Below are 16,720 nucleotides of genomic sequence, written 5' to 3'. Positions count from 1 at the left end.
ATATATATATATATATATATATATATATATATATATATATATATATATATATATATATATATATATATATATATATATATATATATATATATATATATATATATATATATATATATATATATATATATATATATATATATATATATATATATATATATATATATATATATATATATATATATATATATATATATATATATATATATATATATATATATATATATATATATATATATATATATATATATATATATATATATATATATATATATATATATACAAAGAGTTTTTGGGCAGGTCCTTAATCCTAATCTTTTTCTCGGAATGCGACCCCGCCAAATCGTACCCATTCACTGACGGGTGAACAGAGGCTACAGTTTAGGGTTGGCGCTCAGTCAATCCTCCCGGGACAGGATAGGAACCCACGAACCCAGGCCAAAGCGCTTGCGAAGCGCCGACGGGCGAGTGCTTTCCACTGCGCCACGGGAACCGCTTAGTGTTTATTTTGCAATGCAATTAAAATAACAAATACTAAAAACTTGAGAGTTGTTGTGTTTATGAGTAGTGGTGAGGGGCTGGACGTGAACGTGAGGACTGGACGTGGTGGTAAGGGCTGGACATGGTGGTGAGGGCTGGACGTGGTGGTGAGGGGCTGGACGTGGTGGTAAGGGCTGGACGTGGTGGTGAGGGGCTGGATGTGGTGGTGAGGGGCTGGACGTGGTGGTGAGGGTTGGACGTGGTGGTGAGGGGCTGCACATGGTGGTGAGGGGCTGGATGTGGTGGTGAGGGCTGGACGTGGTGGTAAGGGCTGGACGTGGTGGTGAGGGGTTGGACGTGGTGGTAAGGGCTGGACGTGGTGGTAATGGTTGGAAAAATCAGGAAACATGAGGAGCGATTCAGTTAAAATCCCAAGTTACATTACTTTTGTAACTGGTTATCGCGGCCTAGTGGTTTAGGACGGGTGCTTGGAAACCGTTTCAGACCAAGCATGGTACAGGAGCAGCCCCGATGCAGTCATCAATTTTAACACTTGTAATTAAAATAGGGTTGTTCTTATATATAAACTAATATTATACAATAAAATCCAATGTATAGTTAGGCATAAGTTATATTAAGTTAGGTGTTAACGATTAATATGCGTTCAACGCGTCCTTAAGCCAGGCTCGTTAAACCGGCGGCCGTCCTTCCCAGATATATTTATTAATTTCAGCCTGTCTTCAACATATTAAACACCGTCATGAGAAACCATTCTCCCACCCCCATTCAAACCTCCTATAGATATTTGTTATGATCTGAAAGCACATTGCGGTTCCATTAATAGTCTACATTTAAGCTGGCAAATGAACCTTTATCATAAACTGATAGTATAAGTTATAACTTTATTGTATTATAATAATTTAGTTTAAATATAAAAAGCGTATGCTGAAAACATTTTCTTTCTCATGTAAACGTGATTTCTTTGTGCAAGCTTCCTGTCCCCGACAATGGGAAATCGATTAGTTTTTCTCTTAAGTAGTGAACAGTAGTGTTTAGAAAGTAGAAAACTACTCGCGATAACAGTACTGCATGGGGGAGGGGGCACGCCCTGTAAACCATATCAGGACGCACGTGTCAACGGGGACACCTGTCACTCTCCAGTACCTGTTAACAGGGGACACCTGTCACTCTCCAGTACCTGTTAACAGGGGGACACCTGTCACTCAACAGACAATATTTGTCACTCAAGGTTGCCATTAATCATTCATGCCAAATACAGTATAAAGTATATTTAATAAAACAATATTTTGTACATGTTAATTATGTTCACAACATATCAAAATGCTTCCTTAGTTAATTTGTTGGTCAAGCCACAAAGTATATAAATAATTTATAGCATGTTAATTTCATTTATAATTTTAATTCTTAAATTGGTTTATCCACTTTAGGTGATGACCTTAAGAGCCCAGGAGGAAATTTAAACATCTTAATTTAATTTAACAATATTATAGATTAAAATTATTTATATTATCATTATAGGGAACTAACTGTTCCTTGTGTCGGAGGGTGGTGGTTGTGGTAGTGGAGTGTGGTGGTGGTTGTGGAGAGTGGTGGTGGTTGTGGAGAGTGGTGGTGGTGGTGGTTGTGGAGAGTGGTGGTGGTTGTGGAGAGTGGTTGTGGAGAGTGGTGGTGGTGGTGGTTGTGGAGAGTGGTGGTGGTGGTGGTAGTGGAGAGTGGTGGTGGTGGTGGTAGTGGAGAGTGGTGGTGGTGGTGGTAGTGGAGAGTGGTGGTGGTGGTGGTAGTGGTGGTGGTGGTGGTAGTGGAGAGTGGTGGTGGTGGTGGTAGTGGAGAGTGGTGGTGGTGGTGGTAGTGGAGAGTGGTGGTGGTGGTGGTAGTGGAGAGTGGTGGTGGTGGTGGTAGTGGAGAGTGGTGGTGGTGGTGGTAGTGGAGAGTGGTGGTGGTGGTGGTAGTGGAGAGTGGTGGTGGTGGTGGTAGTGGAGAGTGGTGGTGGTGGTGGTAGTGGAGAGTGGTGGTGGTGGTAGTGGAGAGTGGTGGTGGTGGAGAGTGGTGGTGGTGGTAGTGGAGAGTGGTGGTGGTGGAGAGTGGTGGTGGTGGTAGTGGAGAGTGGTGGTGGTAGTGGAGAGTGGTGGTGGTGGAGAGTGGTGGTGGTGGTAGTGGAGAGTGGTGGTGGTGGTGGTGGTGGTAGTGGAGAGTGGTGGTGGTGGTGGTGGTAGTGGAGAGTGGTGGTGGTGGTGGTAGTGGAGAGTGGTGGTGGTGGTGGTGGTAGTGGAGAGTGGTGGTGGTGGTGGTAGTGGAGAGTGGTGGTGGTGGTGGTAGTGGAGAGTGGTGGTGGTGGAGGTGGAGAGTGGTGGTGGTGGTTATGGAGAGTGGTGGTGGTGGTTATGGAGAGTGGTGGTGGTGGTTGTGGAGAGTGGTGGTGGTGGTTGTGGAGAGTGGTGGTGGTGGTTGTGGAGAGTGGTGGTGGTGGAGAGTGGTGGTTGTGGTTGTGAAGAGTGGTGGTGGTGGTTGTGGAGTGTGGTGGTGGTGGCGTGTGGTGGTTGTTGTGGTGGTGGTTGTGGAGTGTGGTGGTGGTGGCGTGTGGTGGTCGTTGTGGAGTGTGTGGTGGTCGTTGTGGAGTGTGGTGGTGGTGGTTGTGGAGTGTGGTGGTGGTTGTGGTGGTGGTTGTGGTGGTGGTGGTGGTGGAGTGTGGTCGTCATCAAACAGTGACTACGAAGAAGCGAGGTTTAGCTCTTTATGCCCCGCTTTCTAACCTTGTTGTACCTGTTGCGTTATATTTAGTTTTCTTATTTTAGAGTTATTTGTCGAATCTGGAGGTGGCGTCTACAACTTATTCAGTGCATTCAACTGTTGACCACCCGTACTATGGACGAGTATTTCGTGGTGGGAAAATGTTGAGACTAAAGGCAAGTTGTTAAAAGATTGTAGTGGAAGGAAGTAGTAAAGAGAGGCAAACTAGGTATGTTTGTCCTGCTGGGCCACCATCATCTGATAGAGCTTCTGCTCTTTTAGGAACTCTTCCATCTCCGCTTCCTTTCTCTGTTGCTCCCGCAGCCTCTCAGCTTCCACCTTATCCGTCATCTTCTGCTTCTCTGCTGCTAATCTAGTTTTGAGCTGGTGTTTGCTAGCTTGTCGAGCTCGCAGAAATCTTTGTCTGTCGGCTTCAATCTTCATCTTCATTTTTTGTTTCTCGCGACGACGACTGTCGAGGTGTGAGGCTTTAAAAGTATTCCTACCAGGAGAAAGACGCTCTCTAGCTGCCTGATGTTGCAGCTGCTCCAAGTCATGGGTCAGCTGTGCTGTCAACACATTGCTCTCCTCCTCCTCCTCCTCTTCCTCCTCCTCTTCTCTCCTCCTCTCTTCCACCACCTCTTCTTCCGCCTTTCCATTTCCACTATCCTCAGCCTCATCGTAGTCCTCGTCAGAAAGTGGAGCAAAGGCTTCATCGGGCATCTCTGCTTCCGCGATGTTCAATAAATCTTTTATTTCGAGAGGTGGGGAGGAGAAGGCCGTAAGAGGCATCCAGTTAGATTTCTCCACTGCCAGAGGAACCTCGGCATTCTCTGTAGCCACTTTGTTGTTGCCACGATCTTGCAAACGGGAAAGTTTGCGCGCGCGACGTAGGAGTCGTGGGTACCACAGGTGCTTGGGGCACTTGAGTTGGCGGCTGGTGACGGAGAAGACGCCTTGGTGCCTGTGTTGTAAGGGCGTGGAGCAAAGGGGAGCCACCCGGGAGTCATATCTAAGGCGGCCAGGGCGCTGCTCCGTGCACACCGTCCCAAGCTTCTCCTCCCACCGGCAGGTCGTGTAGCCAGGTTGCCGCACCTGCAACATATTTAAACATATAATTGTCAAGTGTTTCTCTTCAAATTCGTGCCTTAGATAGGACCATCATAAGCTTTCCATGGACAGTCTAGTTGGATCTAGTGGTCTGTCCTTGTCTGAATTAGTTAGTCGTTATAAGAACAACGTTATATATCACCTTCTCATTCACAAGAAGGTTGAGGTGATACGAGACATAAATTGACATGAATTGCAAACCTTACAGTGAAAATGCAAGGATTCGTCCTGCCATTTTTTATAACAACCCTCATTACGAAAAATAACATCTCTGCCTCCTCGACAAACTGACGTGTACTAATGTAGTGTATCAATACAAATGCAGCTCTGGAGACTGCACTCCGAAATACACGCTACATTGGACATACAACGAATACACTGAGTCTTAGTCTTGCACTTCATTTGCAAGGTGGAGGTATTAAGGGGCCAAGAGGGTTCGAAGATGAAAGTTGTTCAATGTCAACCAAAATTTTTTGACTCGTTGTATATGAAAAGGGCTGCAATTGGTCCAAGTTTCAGTACTGTAGCTTAAATAGAAAGGTAGATTTAATTTTTTTTGCTTGCAACGAATATTACACATTTTCAAATGAGTTCAAACCTTTCACCTTTTCAGATATAATCATTCTATGACACTTTTCTGACACATTAGCATATAATAAAGGATCTGTAATGAGGGGATTTTCCAAAACATCTTTAGTTTTCCTAATACAAATAGTCAAAGTTCCCCCCAAAAATTATGAAAATCAATAAATGAACTTAAGAAAAAACGCTTCCTTCAGATGTAAGAGACACAAACTTTACATATAAAGTGTGAGTTTCATGTAAATTGAATAAAAATGAAAGAATACCAACTCGTTTATGTTACTTGAAAAATAAATCATTAAATATTAAAGTTTAAGGTGCTGCCATCTGTGGCTGAGGTTGACATCAACTAATTTCCTGGCCCTCGTGGCACCCTTACAGATAGGCTTACGTGCTGTCAGGGGTTTAAGTTTCATGCAAATCGTCCGATAAACAAATAAGAAAAAAAATTGAAAAAAGACAAAAAAAAAAAAATTTAACTTAATTGTTTTTAATAAAACTAATTATATATATTTTTTAATATATGCTATTGTGATAGCTGAGAGTCATAAACATGATTTCAGTTGACACTTGTGTTTGATAATCGTTTTTGACCATTTTTTAAAATTTTTGACACATAATTCAATATTTTTTCTCCCTTCCTATTTATGCTACGATGCTGAGACTTGGACCAGATGAAACCCTTTTCGTATACAACTCGTCAAAAAAGTTTGATTGAAATCGAACCAGTTTTCATTTTTTGACATATTTGACTCTCTTGGCCCCTTAAGCAACATCATTCTCAATACCACATCACCATCCTGAATTGTTAGATAGTTCAATTTGTTAGATATGGCTGAAAGTACAAGAAATGACCGTGAAGGACTATTTTGGTGCTATACTGGCATGATTTCCACCGAGTGTTGACCAAGGGTAGCGGTGCATGTTGGTACATTTGGGGCACTTTTTGTGTGTAACGGCAGCATCACACCAGTATTCATGGCACTAGAGTTTCTTGACAACAGTAATTATACTAAGTGGTAATTACAGTAGAGAATATAATGGTTGTATTAACAGCTAGATTGAGTACAAAAAGAGTAAAGAGAGCTGAGCAGCCTACCTTGTTGGTGAGGGTTGGTCTCAACTGGAGGAGTTCGCAGGTACAGTGCCATGGGTTCTCGTACAGCTGGATGAGCTTGGCCGGGAGAGGAAGGAAAATACCCAGGGGAAGCGTCGTCAGGTTATTGTGATGGAGGTAAAGCTCCCGGAGACTTGAGAGGTGGTCAAAGGTACCAGGAGAGAGCTCCATCAGCCCGTTATGACTCAGGTCCAGGTACCGGAGGTTCTTGAGGCCGAAGAAGGCATCGAGGGAGAGTCTAGTCAAATGGCAGTTACTGAGAGTTAAGGATTCCAGATTAGGGGTTGCTGTGAAGGCATCAAAGTCAATTGATGGTACGTGACCATGTATAGAGAGCTCCTTCAAGTGTGGCATTCCCTCGAGCAGCATCCGGCTCAAGGATAACAGCGTCGTGTTCTCCAGCTGTAACTTCGTCAATGACCCGAGCTGCCTGAAGGTGTCAATGTGTATCTCTGCTGACACCTGACGTGAGCCAAGGAGAAGTTTTTCGGTGGCGTTTACATTGGTGAAGGAGAAGGGGAAGACGTGAGTGAGGGGGTTACCAAGGAGCCGCAGGGTGGCTAAGTGAGGGAGACGTGGAAAGCTAGCTGGACCAAGTCTATCCAGTTTGTTGTAATCCAAGTCGAGTGTTAGCAATTCCTCGAGGCCAACTAGACTGTATCCCTCAAGAGCGAGTATATTGTTATGTGCAATGGAGAGATGTCTGATGTGATGGGTAGGGGTAAACATTGCATTAGGCAGGACTCTGATCTGGTTATGCTCCAGAGTAAGGGTGTGCAGTTTGCCGAGCCCCGTCAGCAACTCTGGACCTACACGATCCAGTTTAGCATGAGCAACACGTAGGTACTTCAGCTGCTTCTGTGCCGTGAACGGTGCTAAAACAGCCTCGGCCTCTGACTTGAACACCTCATAAGACACTAGGTTGTCTTCGTTATCTTCTAGGAGCGCAAACTCGAGCTCCGTGTTGGGGTCAGCGACCGGGGGTGAGGGAGGCAGTCCGGATAGAAACTCAGGAGGAAGGTCTAGGTCTTGTAATTGATCAGTGAGGGAAAGGAAATACGGAAGGGGCATGTCGAGGAGAGTGGAAGTGGACAATGGTTCCGTCTGTCGCCGAGGGCGTCCCCCTTCCATGCCTGCCACCAGACGCACATATTGCAGATCCAGCAGCTGCAGATTGGTCAGTGGGATTAGAGCATCTTCGGATAGTGCCAGGAGTAAATCTTGTTCTTCCTCATTTTCTATCTTGGTTATTTCCTCCTTGTGTTCCACCATCTGCAACACTCTGTTGGGAACATAACCGGAGACCTGCTTGGCACGACGTCTGGCGTAACCCTGGAGGTGTAGTGCCTTTAGCTCTTTCAGTGGGGTCAGCTGCCCAGCCTCCACAACCACCAGTTTACTCCCTGCTGCTTGCAACACCGTCAACACCTGTAATTATAAATGCATCAGAATCTTGCGCAGGAGTGAACAATTATGCAGCACCTGGAAGAATACGACAATAAAGATATATGAAACGAAAAGAAAGTTTTCGTCCCAGATAAGACAGGAACTCTTGAGGAGACCTGTGTTCTCATCTACTTTAAGGAGTGCCGAAACGGTTCGCAGGTGTTTAGAGTAAAGGACTGTGGATCTGATAGAAATAAAGGTGATGGAACCAGTGTCACCAGATTCTATTCCCAACACCGTCGCCCTGAATATTATGTGACTGGTAGTAGTAGTATAATAACATTTGCTATCCATCGTATATGTTAGAGAGTGAGATATGAGAAGTGTATGGATGGCTAGATTATGTTTGAAGTCAACGAAGGAAGAATGAGCCACTTCTCCGAGTGTTGCAGAAGACCACTACAAGGTGTTTGAATGACAAGTGTCACCAGAGGGTGAGAAGGGGAGTAAAAGCATCTCTCATCAATAGAATTCTTCACTCTTGCAGAGACTGTAAAGCTGCCGCCCAGTTGGGTGGGTGTGGAACAAGACTAGTAACTGCGTGACTCACCATAGATGTAAAGTGCCTTGTATAGTGACTGTTGTGAGCCTCTTGTTGAACTTGATATAAAAATATTATTGATACGTATATGTATTTGTGTACATGGAAAGATATATTATATATATATATATATATATATATATATATATATATATATATATATATATATATATATATATATAATATATATATATATATATATATTGGTCAGGTTCCTGGTGTTGGCCTGTACCCTCCCTCTCTTTCCTCTAGTTAGTCTGGTGTTGACATCATCTTTAATCAGGCAATCAGGCCGAAACGTTCAATTCCTTTCACATTTCTCTGTGGATTTTCCGCATATATTATATATATATATATATATATATATATATATATATAACATTAACAATTGTGTAATTAGCTTCAAAAGATTGTCACTTGCTTAGCTAAACGAAGTATGGGGTTCAGTTCCTGAACCCATTATATGTGCCTCTGTAATCCTTTCCACCCCCGCCCTCGAGATGGGGATGGGAGTGCATAATAAAGAAATTTATTTCTTGCAGGGGTTTAGCACAGGATATTAATGAGACTTCGTGCGGCAGTTATGTCTGATGGTGGAGAATGAGGAGGAGGTGTGTGAAATGCAGGATAATCAGTGCTGGAGGATGACTGAAGGGAAGACATTGGAATAGAGGCTAGAGAATGGACGAGGGAGAAAGACAGGGGAATCAGTGAGGTTAGACAGACTGATGGATTTTGCAAAAAGACCAGACGGGAGGATATGAAGGGATGAGTGGACAGGAGGGTGGAAGGGGCATGTAGAGATATAAGGAATGAAGGCCGAGAGCTGTGGATGCTGGAGGGGATAGACAGGTAGATACGAACTGGAGGAGGCTGCGGAATTAAGAGAGCTGGAATGGTAAGATTGACTAAGAAACCAATCTCCAACTGAAACTAAAAAACCTGAATTTGACAAGAGAATATTCACACAAACACTGTGGACGAGGAAAACCGGTGGCTGAGTGGGGCACAACCAGAGGACACGGCTGGAAACAGGAAGTAAAAGTGATTTAAAGGAACATTAAGAAGAATGTCTAAGGTTTTCAAATTAATTACCTTATGGTTCAAGAATTATGCGACACCCTATACAAAAAAAAAAATAAAATGTTGTCAGGAAACGGGAGTCATTGTTCAGTGTCCAACCCTGCAGGCACATAAAGGCCAATACATTAAGGTGAGTACACTTACCATGGTGGCGGTGGGGAGGGCGTGGAAGAGGTGGGTGAGGTTAGTGTCTGGCATTAGGGCGCAGGTGGCGTGCAGGCCCACCACACCCACGTCCACGCCAGCGTCGCTCGCTGTCGTCGACCTCACTGCGTCCTGCCCCTCTGTCGCCTGCCGGGGAGGGGAGGGTTCTGCAGTGGTTATTTCCCTCAAGTACCATTATAATTATTAGTACTGTTGTCGTCGCTGTTATTGTTGCTATTCTGGTCGTTGCTATTGTACAGCAACACCAAGATGGCACTAGATTTTAATAGTAGATAACGTTTCACCTGTAAGGGCTTATAAAATCGAACAGAGATACACAGAATTAACGTTTATAACGAAGCAACGCAGAGTAGGAGAGGTTGAGGTCAGTAAGGTGTAGGTGAGAGATTATGTATTACAATTTATATTTATAAAGTAGTAAGTAGTTAGCAAGTGAGAAGTAAAATTAAATTTTATTTTAATTGTTTAATTGAACAGCCCGTAATCCAAACAAAAAACCAAAGTCCATTCCATACACACGCCAAACCCCCTATTTATGAATGAAAAATTGTTTGCACCAGCCCGTCCTCTAAACAAAGACCCAAAGTTCATTCCATGCACCCGTCAAACCTCCCTGTCTATGAATGAAAATCGGTTTACACGCGACTCAACTGAGGACGTTCGCTACCCGTCCTCGACTTACGTCCATTACATCCAGGGGTTGACCTCATAGACGCATTCATAAATTTTAACATGCTGTGTCATACCGCCCACAAGATGGGTATGGGGTGCATAATAAATGAACTAAACTAAAAAAAACTATTCATTCAAAACTGGGATTTTTCAAATATAAATTATTATAATATATTAGCATATTGTGCATATATAGGCATAGGTTAGGTTAGGTTAGGTGTTTAGATTCTCTTGGTGATTATTCAACCCGTCCTCGACTCAAGTCCATTACATTCAGCGGTCAACCCCACAGACGCATTCATAAATTTTAACATGCTGTTCATTCAAAACGGGAATTTTCTCAAGTATAAATTAATATTATAATATATTAGCATATTGTGTATATATAGGCATAGGATAGGTTAGGTTAGGTGTTTAGGTTCTGTTTGCGATTATTTGTATTTGTAGTACGAGGGTGAAGTATTTACAGCGTTGTGGTTCGAACAAAATTCGTCAGTGAAGCACTTGTTCCAGAAGTGTTCGAACGTCAGCAGTTGTGAGGCGTGTGTAAACCGCTTTTCATTCATAAACAGGGGGTTTGGCGGATGCATGGAATCACTTTTGGATCTTTGTTTGGAGGACGGGCTGGATTATTTGTATTTGTAGTACGTGGGTGAAGCATTTACTGCGTTGTGGTTTGAACAAAATTCATCAGTGAAGCACTTGTTATGTAAGTGTTCGAACGAAATCAGTTGCTGAGTCGTGTGTAATCCCTTTTTCATTCATAAACAGGGGGGTTGGCGGGTGCATGGAATCACTTTTGGGTCTTAGTTTGGAGGACAGGCTGGACGTTCGACCACTTCCAGGAACAAGTGCTTCGCTGACAAATTTTGTTCGAACCACAACGCTGTAAATGCTTCACCTGCGTACTAAAAATACAAATAATCGCCAACAGAACCTAAACACCTAACCTAACCAGTGCCTAAATATGTACAGTATGGTAATATAAAATAATATTCATTTATATTTGAGAAAATTTCTATTTTGAATGAACAGCATGATAAAATTAATGAATGCGCCCTTGGGGTTGACCGCTTCAGCCCGTCTTCCAAACAAAGACCCAAAAGTGATTCCATGCACCCGCCAAACCCCCTGTTTATGAATGAAAAACGGTTTACACACGACTCACAACTGATTTCGTTCGAACACTTCTGGAACAAGTACTTCACTTACGAGTTTTGTTCGAACCACAACGCTGTAAATGCTTCACCCTCGTACTACAAATACAAATAATCACCAACAGAACCTAAACACCTGACCTAACCTAACTTATGCCTATATATGCACAAAATGCTAATATATTATGATATTAATTTATATTTGAGAAAATTCCCGTTTTGAATGAACATCATGTAAAAAATTATGTGCGTCTGTGGGGTCGACCGCTGGATGTAATGGACTTGAGTCAAGGATGGGTTGAATTAATGGACTTGAGTCGAGGATGGGTTGAATGGACTTGAGTCGAAGATGGGTTGGCGACCGCTGGATGGAATGGACTTGGTCTGAGGACAGGTTGGGTCTTTGTTGATGACGGATTGCATCTGTTGGGAGAAAACCTAGACGCGAGGATTTACGAACATGGCTGTCTGTCGTGTCGATAACACCAGCAACACTAGTGGCATACAGGAACCCACTCCTCATGAACTTCATGGACGATAAAATCATCATCAAAGAAGAAACCATGACTATGTATACAGAGTCTGCGGCCATTAAACACTTTCAAGCTATATTAAAAAATTATAATTGCTACCACTAATGCTATCCTATTTGGCACAATTGGTCACTTTCTGTTAATTGTCCTCACTGGGACAATCAGAACGTCACAAATCTCATTTCAAGCAGTTTTTTACCTTGACCTCACTGACCTCTTACCCTTACACATTGTACCCCTTTATCGGCACTACTGTGTATCTCTGCTAGATTTGACAAGCTTTTATAGGGGAAACCTACTGGAATCATCTAAGATATGGACATTTCCTGTTGAACTCAATCGGACTCACCTCATTGAGATGAATCTCTGGAAGATCGTCCTCGCCCCAGGAAGTCATCCAGGTGAGGACGAATGGGGCTGCCTTGAGTGGGGCGTGCTCACAGGTACACACCTGTGGGCAGTCCTCGCCTGCTGCTGCCATCACCTCGCCCACACTCTCAGCTGGCGCCGCCCTCACCTCGTCCACGTTCTCAGCTGGCGCCTCCCTCACTTTACCCACATTCTCAGGTGCCGCAACCCACACCTCGCTTACACTCTCAACTGGCGTCGCCCTCACCTCGCCCACATTCTCAGCTGGCGCTGCCCACACCTCGCCCACATTCTCAGCTGGCGCTGCCCACACCACGCCCACACCCTGCAAAGCATACACATCTCAGTATTTACGTTTGTTGATGAAATTAAGGCGACCATGACGTCAATATAATGTTTAGTGACTTGAAGTGGGTGGCTGGTGACGTGAAGTGGGTGACTGGTGACATGAAATGGTGGTTGATGGAATGAAGTGGGTGGGGTTGTAAAGAGTATGCGGAGGATGACATGGAGTGATATAGTAAGAGGAAGGGGGTCAAGAAGGGACACGGGCATATCAACTCGCAGCAAGTCTCAGACAAAGAAAAAGCAGAAGTATTTATTTACTATTTGTATTTAATATTTGTGTCTGCAGAATCGAGCTATTAGCTCTTGGATCCCGCCTTTCTAACAAATCTATTTTGCCTCTATTATACTACATATATTTCTCTAACACACACTTTCCCTTGAGTACTATTACTATTAGCACTATTATAGTACTAGCACTATTTCTCTTGAGTACTTTGCACGGTATCCCTGTCAATGAAAATGTCTGTAGTTAAATAACTCTTCTTAATCGCCCTTCTTGTAAACTGGTACCACATTTCCCTTCTTCTAGCAGCTGGGCAATTCCTCCATTGTGACATTCAAAATCAGTGCTAGGGGTGTGCTGAGGGCCTGTGGCACTTTTGTTCTTAACATCCATGGTGATGGTCTAAATGTTTTAGTTTCGTCTAGTAATGCTACTTGTTTTCCTTACTTCCTCTGTTGTTACCTCAATATTTCATAGTCTCTAATCTAGGGGTAACCTCTTCTAGCATTGGGAGCTGGTCTGGATCAAGGTGTGATCACTCAATGGAAGCTGGCATTGAGTTTCTCGCAAATCTTCTTATCATTTTACTGTGCATTCACCTCCCATTTTCGTAACCTAGTCACTTGGTCATTCCCTGTAATTTTTCTTCTGATATGGCTATGTACGGGGTTTTGCTTTTTCTTTCATTTGAAAGCAATATAGTTTCTTTCTTAGTCATAGTTTCTTTCCAACACTCATTTTATATTTATGCATTCGTTCCTAGCCCTTTTGCATATATTCTAGTTTTCCCTCTGCCATTTGACCTCTGTATTTATTCCACTTCTGCTTTTCGTTTTTTGCTTCTTGGTTCTGTCTATTGAACCATGGGTTCAATAGACAGAACCCATGGTTCTGAACCCATATTCTTTCCTACTTTTTCTCTAATTGTTAGCATAAATCTCTCTTCTGCCTCGTTGCATCTCAGTTTGACTTGGTCCATCACTTCCTGGATTGACTTCCCTCTAAGACTGCAGAATTAGCCGTTCTTGGCTCTTGGAGCTTATAGCTCTATTAGCTCTTGGACCCCGCCTTTCTCACCAATTTATTTTTCCTCTATTATTTCTTCTACATATATTTATCTCCAGCATAGTCACACACATCCCCAGGAAGCATCCCGTAGCAGCTAACTCCCAGATATATATTTAATGCTAGGTGAACAGGCTTACCAGGGTAAAAGAAACTCTGCCCATTTGTTTTTGCCTCCCCGGGGATCGAACCCGGGCCCTTAAGACTACGACCCCCGAGTGCTGTCTGTGTGTGTGCTGTGTGTGTGTGTGTGTACTCACCTAGTTGTACTTGCGGGGGTTGAGCTCTGGCTCTTTGGTCCCGCCTCTCAACTGTCAATCAACTGATGTACAGATTCCTGAGCCTACTGGGCTCTATAATATCTACATTTGAAACTGTGTATGGAGTCAGCCTTCACCACATCACTGCCTAATGCATTCCAGCTGTTAACTACTCTGACACTTGAAAAAGTTCTTCCTAACGTCCCTGTGGCTCATTTGGGTACTCAGTTTCCTCCTGTGCCCATTTCTTCGCGTACCATCCGTGTTAAACAGTCTATCCTTATATCTACCCTGTCAATTCCTCTGAGAATTTTGTAATATAATAAGTTGTGATTATGTCTCCCCTCACTCTTCTGCCTTCCAGTGTCGTGAGGTGCATTTCACGCAGCCTTTCCTCGTAACTCATGCCCTCTTAGTTCTGGGACTAAGCCTAATGGCATACCTCTGAACTTTGTCTAGCTTCGTCTTGTGCTTGATACGGTACGGGCTCCATGCCGGGGCCGCATTCTCCTGGATTGGTCTTACATATGCGGTATACAAGGCTCTGAATGATTCCTTACACAGATTCCTAAAGGCAATTCTGATGTTAGCCAGCCTCGCATACGCTGCAGATGTTATTCTTTTTATGTGGGCTTCAGGAGACAGGTTTGATGTGATATCAACTTCTAGATCTTTCTCTCTGTCAGTTTCATGAAGGACTTCATCTCCCATGTGTGTGTGTGTGTGTGTGTGTGTGTGTGTGTGTGTGTGTGTGTGTGTGTGTGTGTGTGTGTGTGTGTGTGTGTGTGTGTGTGCGTGCGTGCGTGCGTGCGCTCTCTTGATGTACTCACCTAAGTGTACATACTAACAGACTGTAGATTTGTCACTAATAACGTGCAGGGGAATGTTTGTTAGTAATAATGGTCTATGGTTCATTTCTTTTTGTCTTCCTCTGTTTGTATATCGGAACTATATTATCCACTTCCCAGCGGGCTGGGAGCTCATTTTCCCATTAACTATTGAAGGAACTCATGATTAAAGCCATTCGCCATTAATAATTAAAACCACATACCATTAAAACCATTCACCATTATAGCCATTTACCATTAAAGTCACTCACTATTTAAACAATTTACCATTAACGTCAATGAACATTAAAATCATTCACCATTAATGCCACTGACCATTAAAAATATTCACCAACAAATCCACTTACCATTAAAGCCATTCGCCATTAAAGTCACTTTCAGTAAAATCATTCACCAATAAGGCCATACTGACCATTAAAACCATTCACCATTACAACCACTCACCATTAAGACGATTCACCATTAAAGCCACTTATCAGTAAAATCATTCACCATTAAAGCTGCTTCTCAATAAAATCATTTAACATTAAAGCCATTCACCAGCAGATATTTACAAGTAAAGTCATTTATGGCACTTACAATTAAAACCATTCACTATTAAACCTATTCACAATTAAAACCATACAAAATTAAAACTATACAAAATTAAAACCATACAAAATTAAAACCATTCACAATTAAAACCATTCACAATTAAAACCATTCACAATTAAAACCATTCACAATTAAAACTATTCACAATAAAAAACCATTCACCATTAAAAATATTCACAAAACCATTCACAACTAAAACTATTCATAATTAAAACCATTCACCATTAATTTAACTACAAACCCACTTACCACTAAAACCAACAAGAGGCATCTTGCGGGCATGTTCTCCCAGTTAAGTGCGACAGGACTGGCAGCGACTGACCCGAAGTGGATGACGACTTACACACACTAGCGGCTCTCTCACAGAGTTCACTCTAGAGTGTAAACACCCGCAGAGTTCAGTTTAGGCAGTCGAGCTCTTTTTTGTAATTAGGTACCGCTTCATGTTATCGATTTTATTTATTGTTTTCAGTTTTTAAGCATTTTAAGCAATGAGTATTCATATAATGCCAAAAAACTCCACAAATAAAAGAATAATCCTTAGATTCCTTTCTTCTATGTTAACAAACGTATGTAAGAGCTATTTTTAACCCTCTGCCAAACCGCCATGCACGTTTCTTCCTCTAGTTCCGCTGTAATACGTAATAGTGAAGAAGCTTGCCCGTCACCACAGTCACCTCCACTATCAACACCACAAATGGAGGACGGGGGAGGGTGGAGGTCAGCAGCCGGTGGGCGGGTCGCTGGCCGGAAGTTCAGAGGGGTGTGATACTGATACTAGGGTGGGGGGAGAGGTGGAGTGAAAGGGCAAGAGTGAGAGGATAAGAGAGAGAGAGAAAGAGAGAGAGAGAAAGAGAGAAAGAGAGAGAGAGAGAAGAGAGAGAGAGAGAGAGAGAGAGAGAGAGAGAGAGAGAGAGAGAGATAGAGAGAGAGAGAGAGAGAGAGAGAGAGAGAGAGAGAGAGAGAGAGAGAGAGAGAGAGAGAGAGATAGAGAGAGAGAGAGGGGGGGGGGAAGATTGGGGGGGGGGTAGATGGAGAGAAGGAAGAGAGGGTGGGGGGGGGGGACATATATAATGTAATGTGCTCTCATCAATTTTGCCTGAAATACATGATACAATGAGAGATTCTGCTCAAGAAAATGGGGCAATTTGAGTTTGTGTTTCTGTTAGAACTTTGAATTGCATTAAATATTTTTTATTTATAAATGTACTGTGTAGGTGTTTACATTTGTAATTGTTTCCAACATGATCTAACTAATTTGATTAGCTTATGAATTACATATATAAGGTGTAAAGTTGAAGTCCTAAGACAAATATTGACGAAAAACATACATTGCTTAATTTAAGCAATGAGGTATTAGCCTCATACAGATATGTATACAT

The 16,720-nt window shown here is 42.9% G+C and overlaps 1 protein-coding gene across 1 annotated transcript; it reads right to left on the bottom strand.

Moving 5' to 3' along the window:
* Positions 1–1,751: 1,751 nt before the first annotated feature.
* On the bottom strand, positions 1,752–16,048 carry LOC123766252 (uncharacterized). Its single transcript, XM_069321125.1, has 5 exons — positions 15,588–16,048; positions 11,981–12,325; positions 9,249–9,395; positions 6,017–7,462; positions 1,752–4,320 (listed from the first exon to the last, which is right to left on the bottom strand). Exons 1-5 carry the CDS (start codon positions 15,618–15,620, stop codon positions 3,451–3,453), a joined length of 2,841 nt encoding a protein of 946 aa, XP_069177226.1. The 5' UTR covers positions 15,621–16,048; the 3' UTR covers positions 1,752–3,450.
* Between the last annotated feature and the right edge of the window lie 672 nt (positions 16,049–16,720).

The sequence above is a fragment of the Procambarus clarkii genome, chromosome 9 (assembly GCF_040958095.1).
Source record: "Procambarus clarkii isolate CNS0578487 chromosome 9, FALCON_Pclarkii_2.0, whole genome shotgun sequence".
In the NCBI taxonomy this organism is placed as follows: Eukaryota; Metazoa; Arthropoda; class Malacostraca; order Decapoda; family Cambaridae; genus Procambarus; species Procambarus clarkii.
The sequence above is the reverse complement of the archived record's forward strand: the minus strand, read 5'-3'. Positions and strand labels throughout refer to the sequence as shown.

What these genes read in the sequence shown, in the direction of transcription:
- LOC123766252 (XM_069321125.1), bottom strand. Translation starts at nt 15,620, where the DNA reads ATGCCCGCAAGATGCCTCTTGTTGGTTTTAGTG. An exon ending in CCCTCCCCACCGCCACCATG is followed by an intron (nt 7,463 to 9,248) that starts GTAAGTGTACTC and finishes TTATAATTACAG; the next exon opens with GTGTTGACGGTGTTGCAAGC. An exon ending in GACCAACCCTCACCAACAAG is followed by an intron (nt 4,321 to 6,016) that starts GTAGGCTGCTCA and finishes AATATGTTGCAG; the next exon opens with GTGCGGCAACCTGGCTACAC.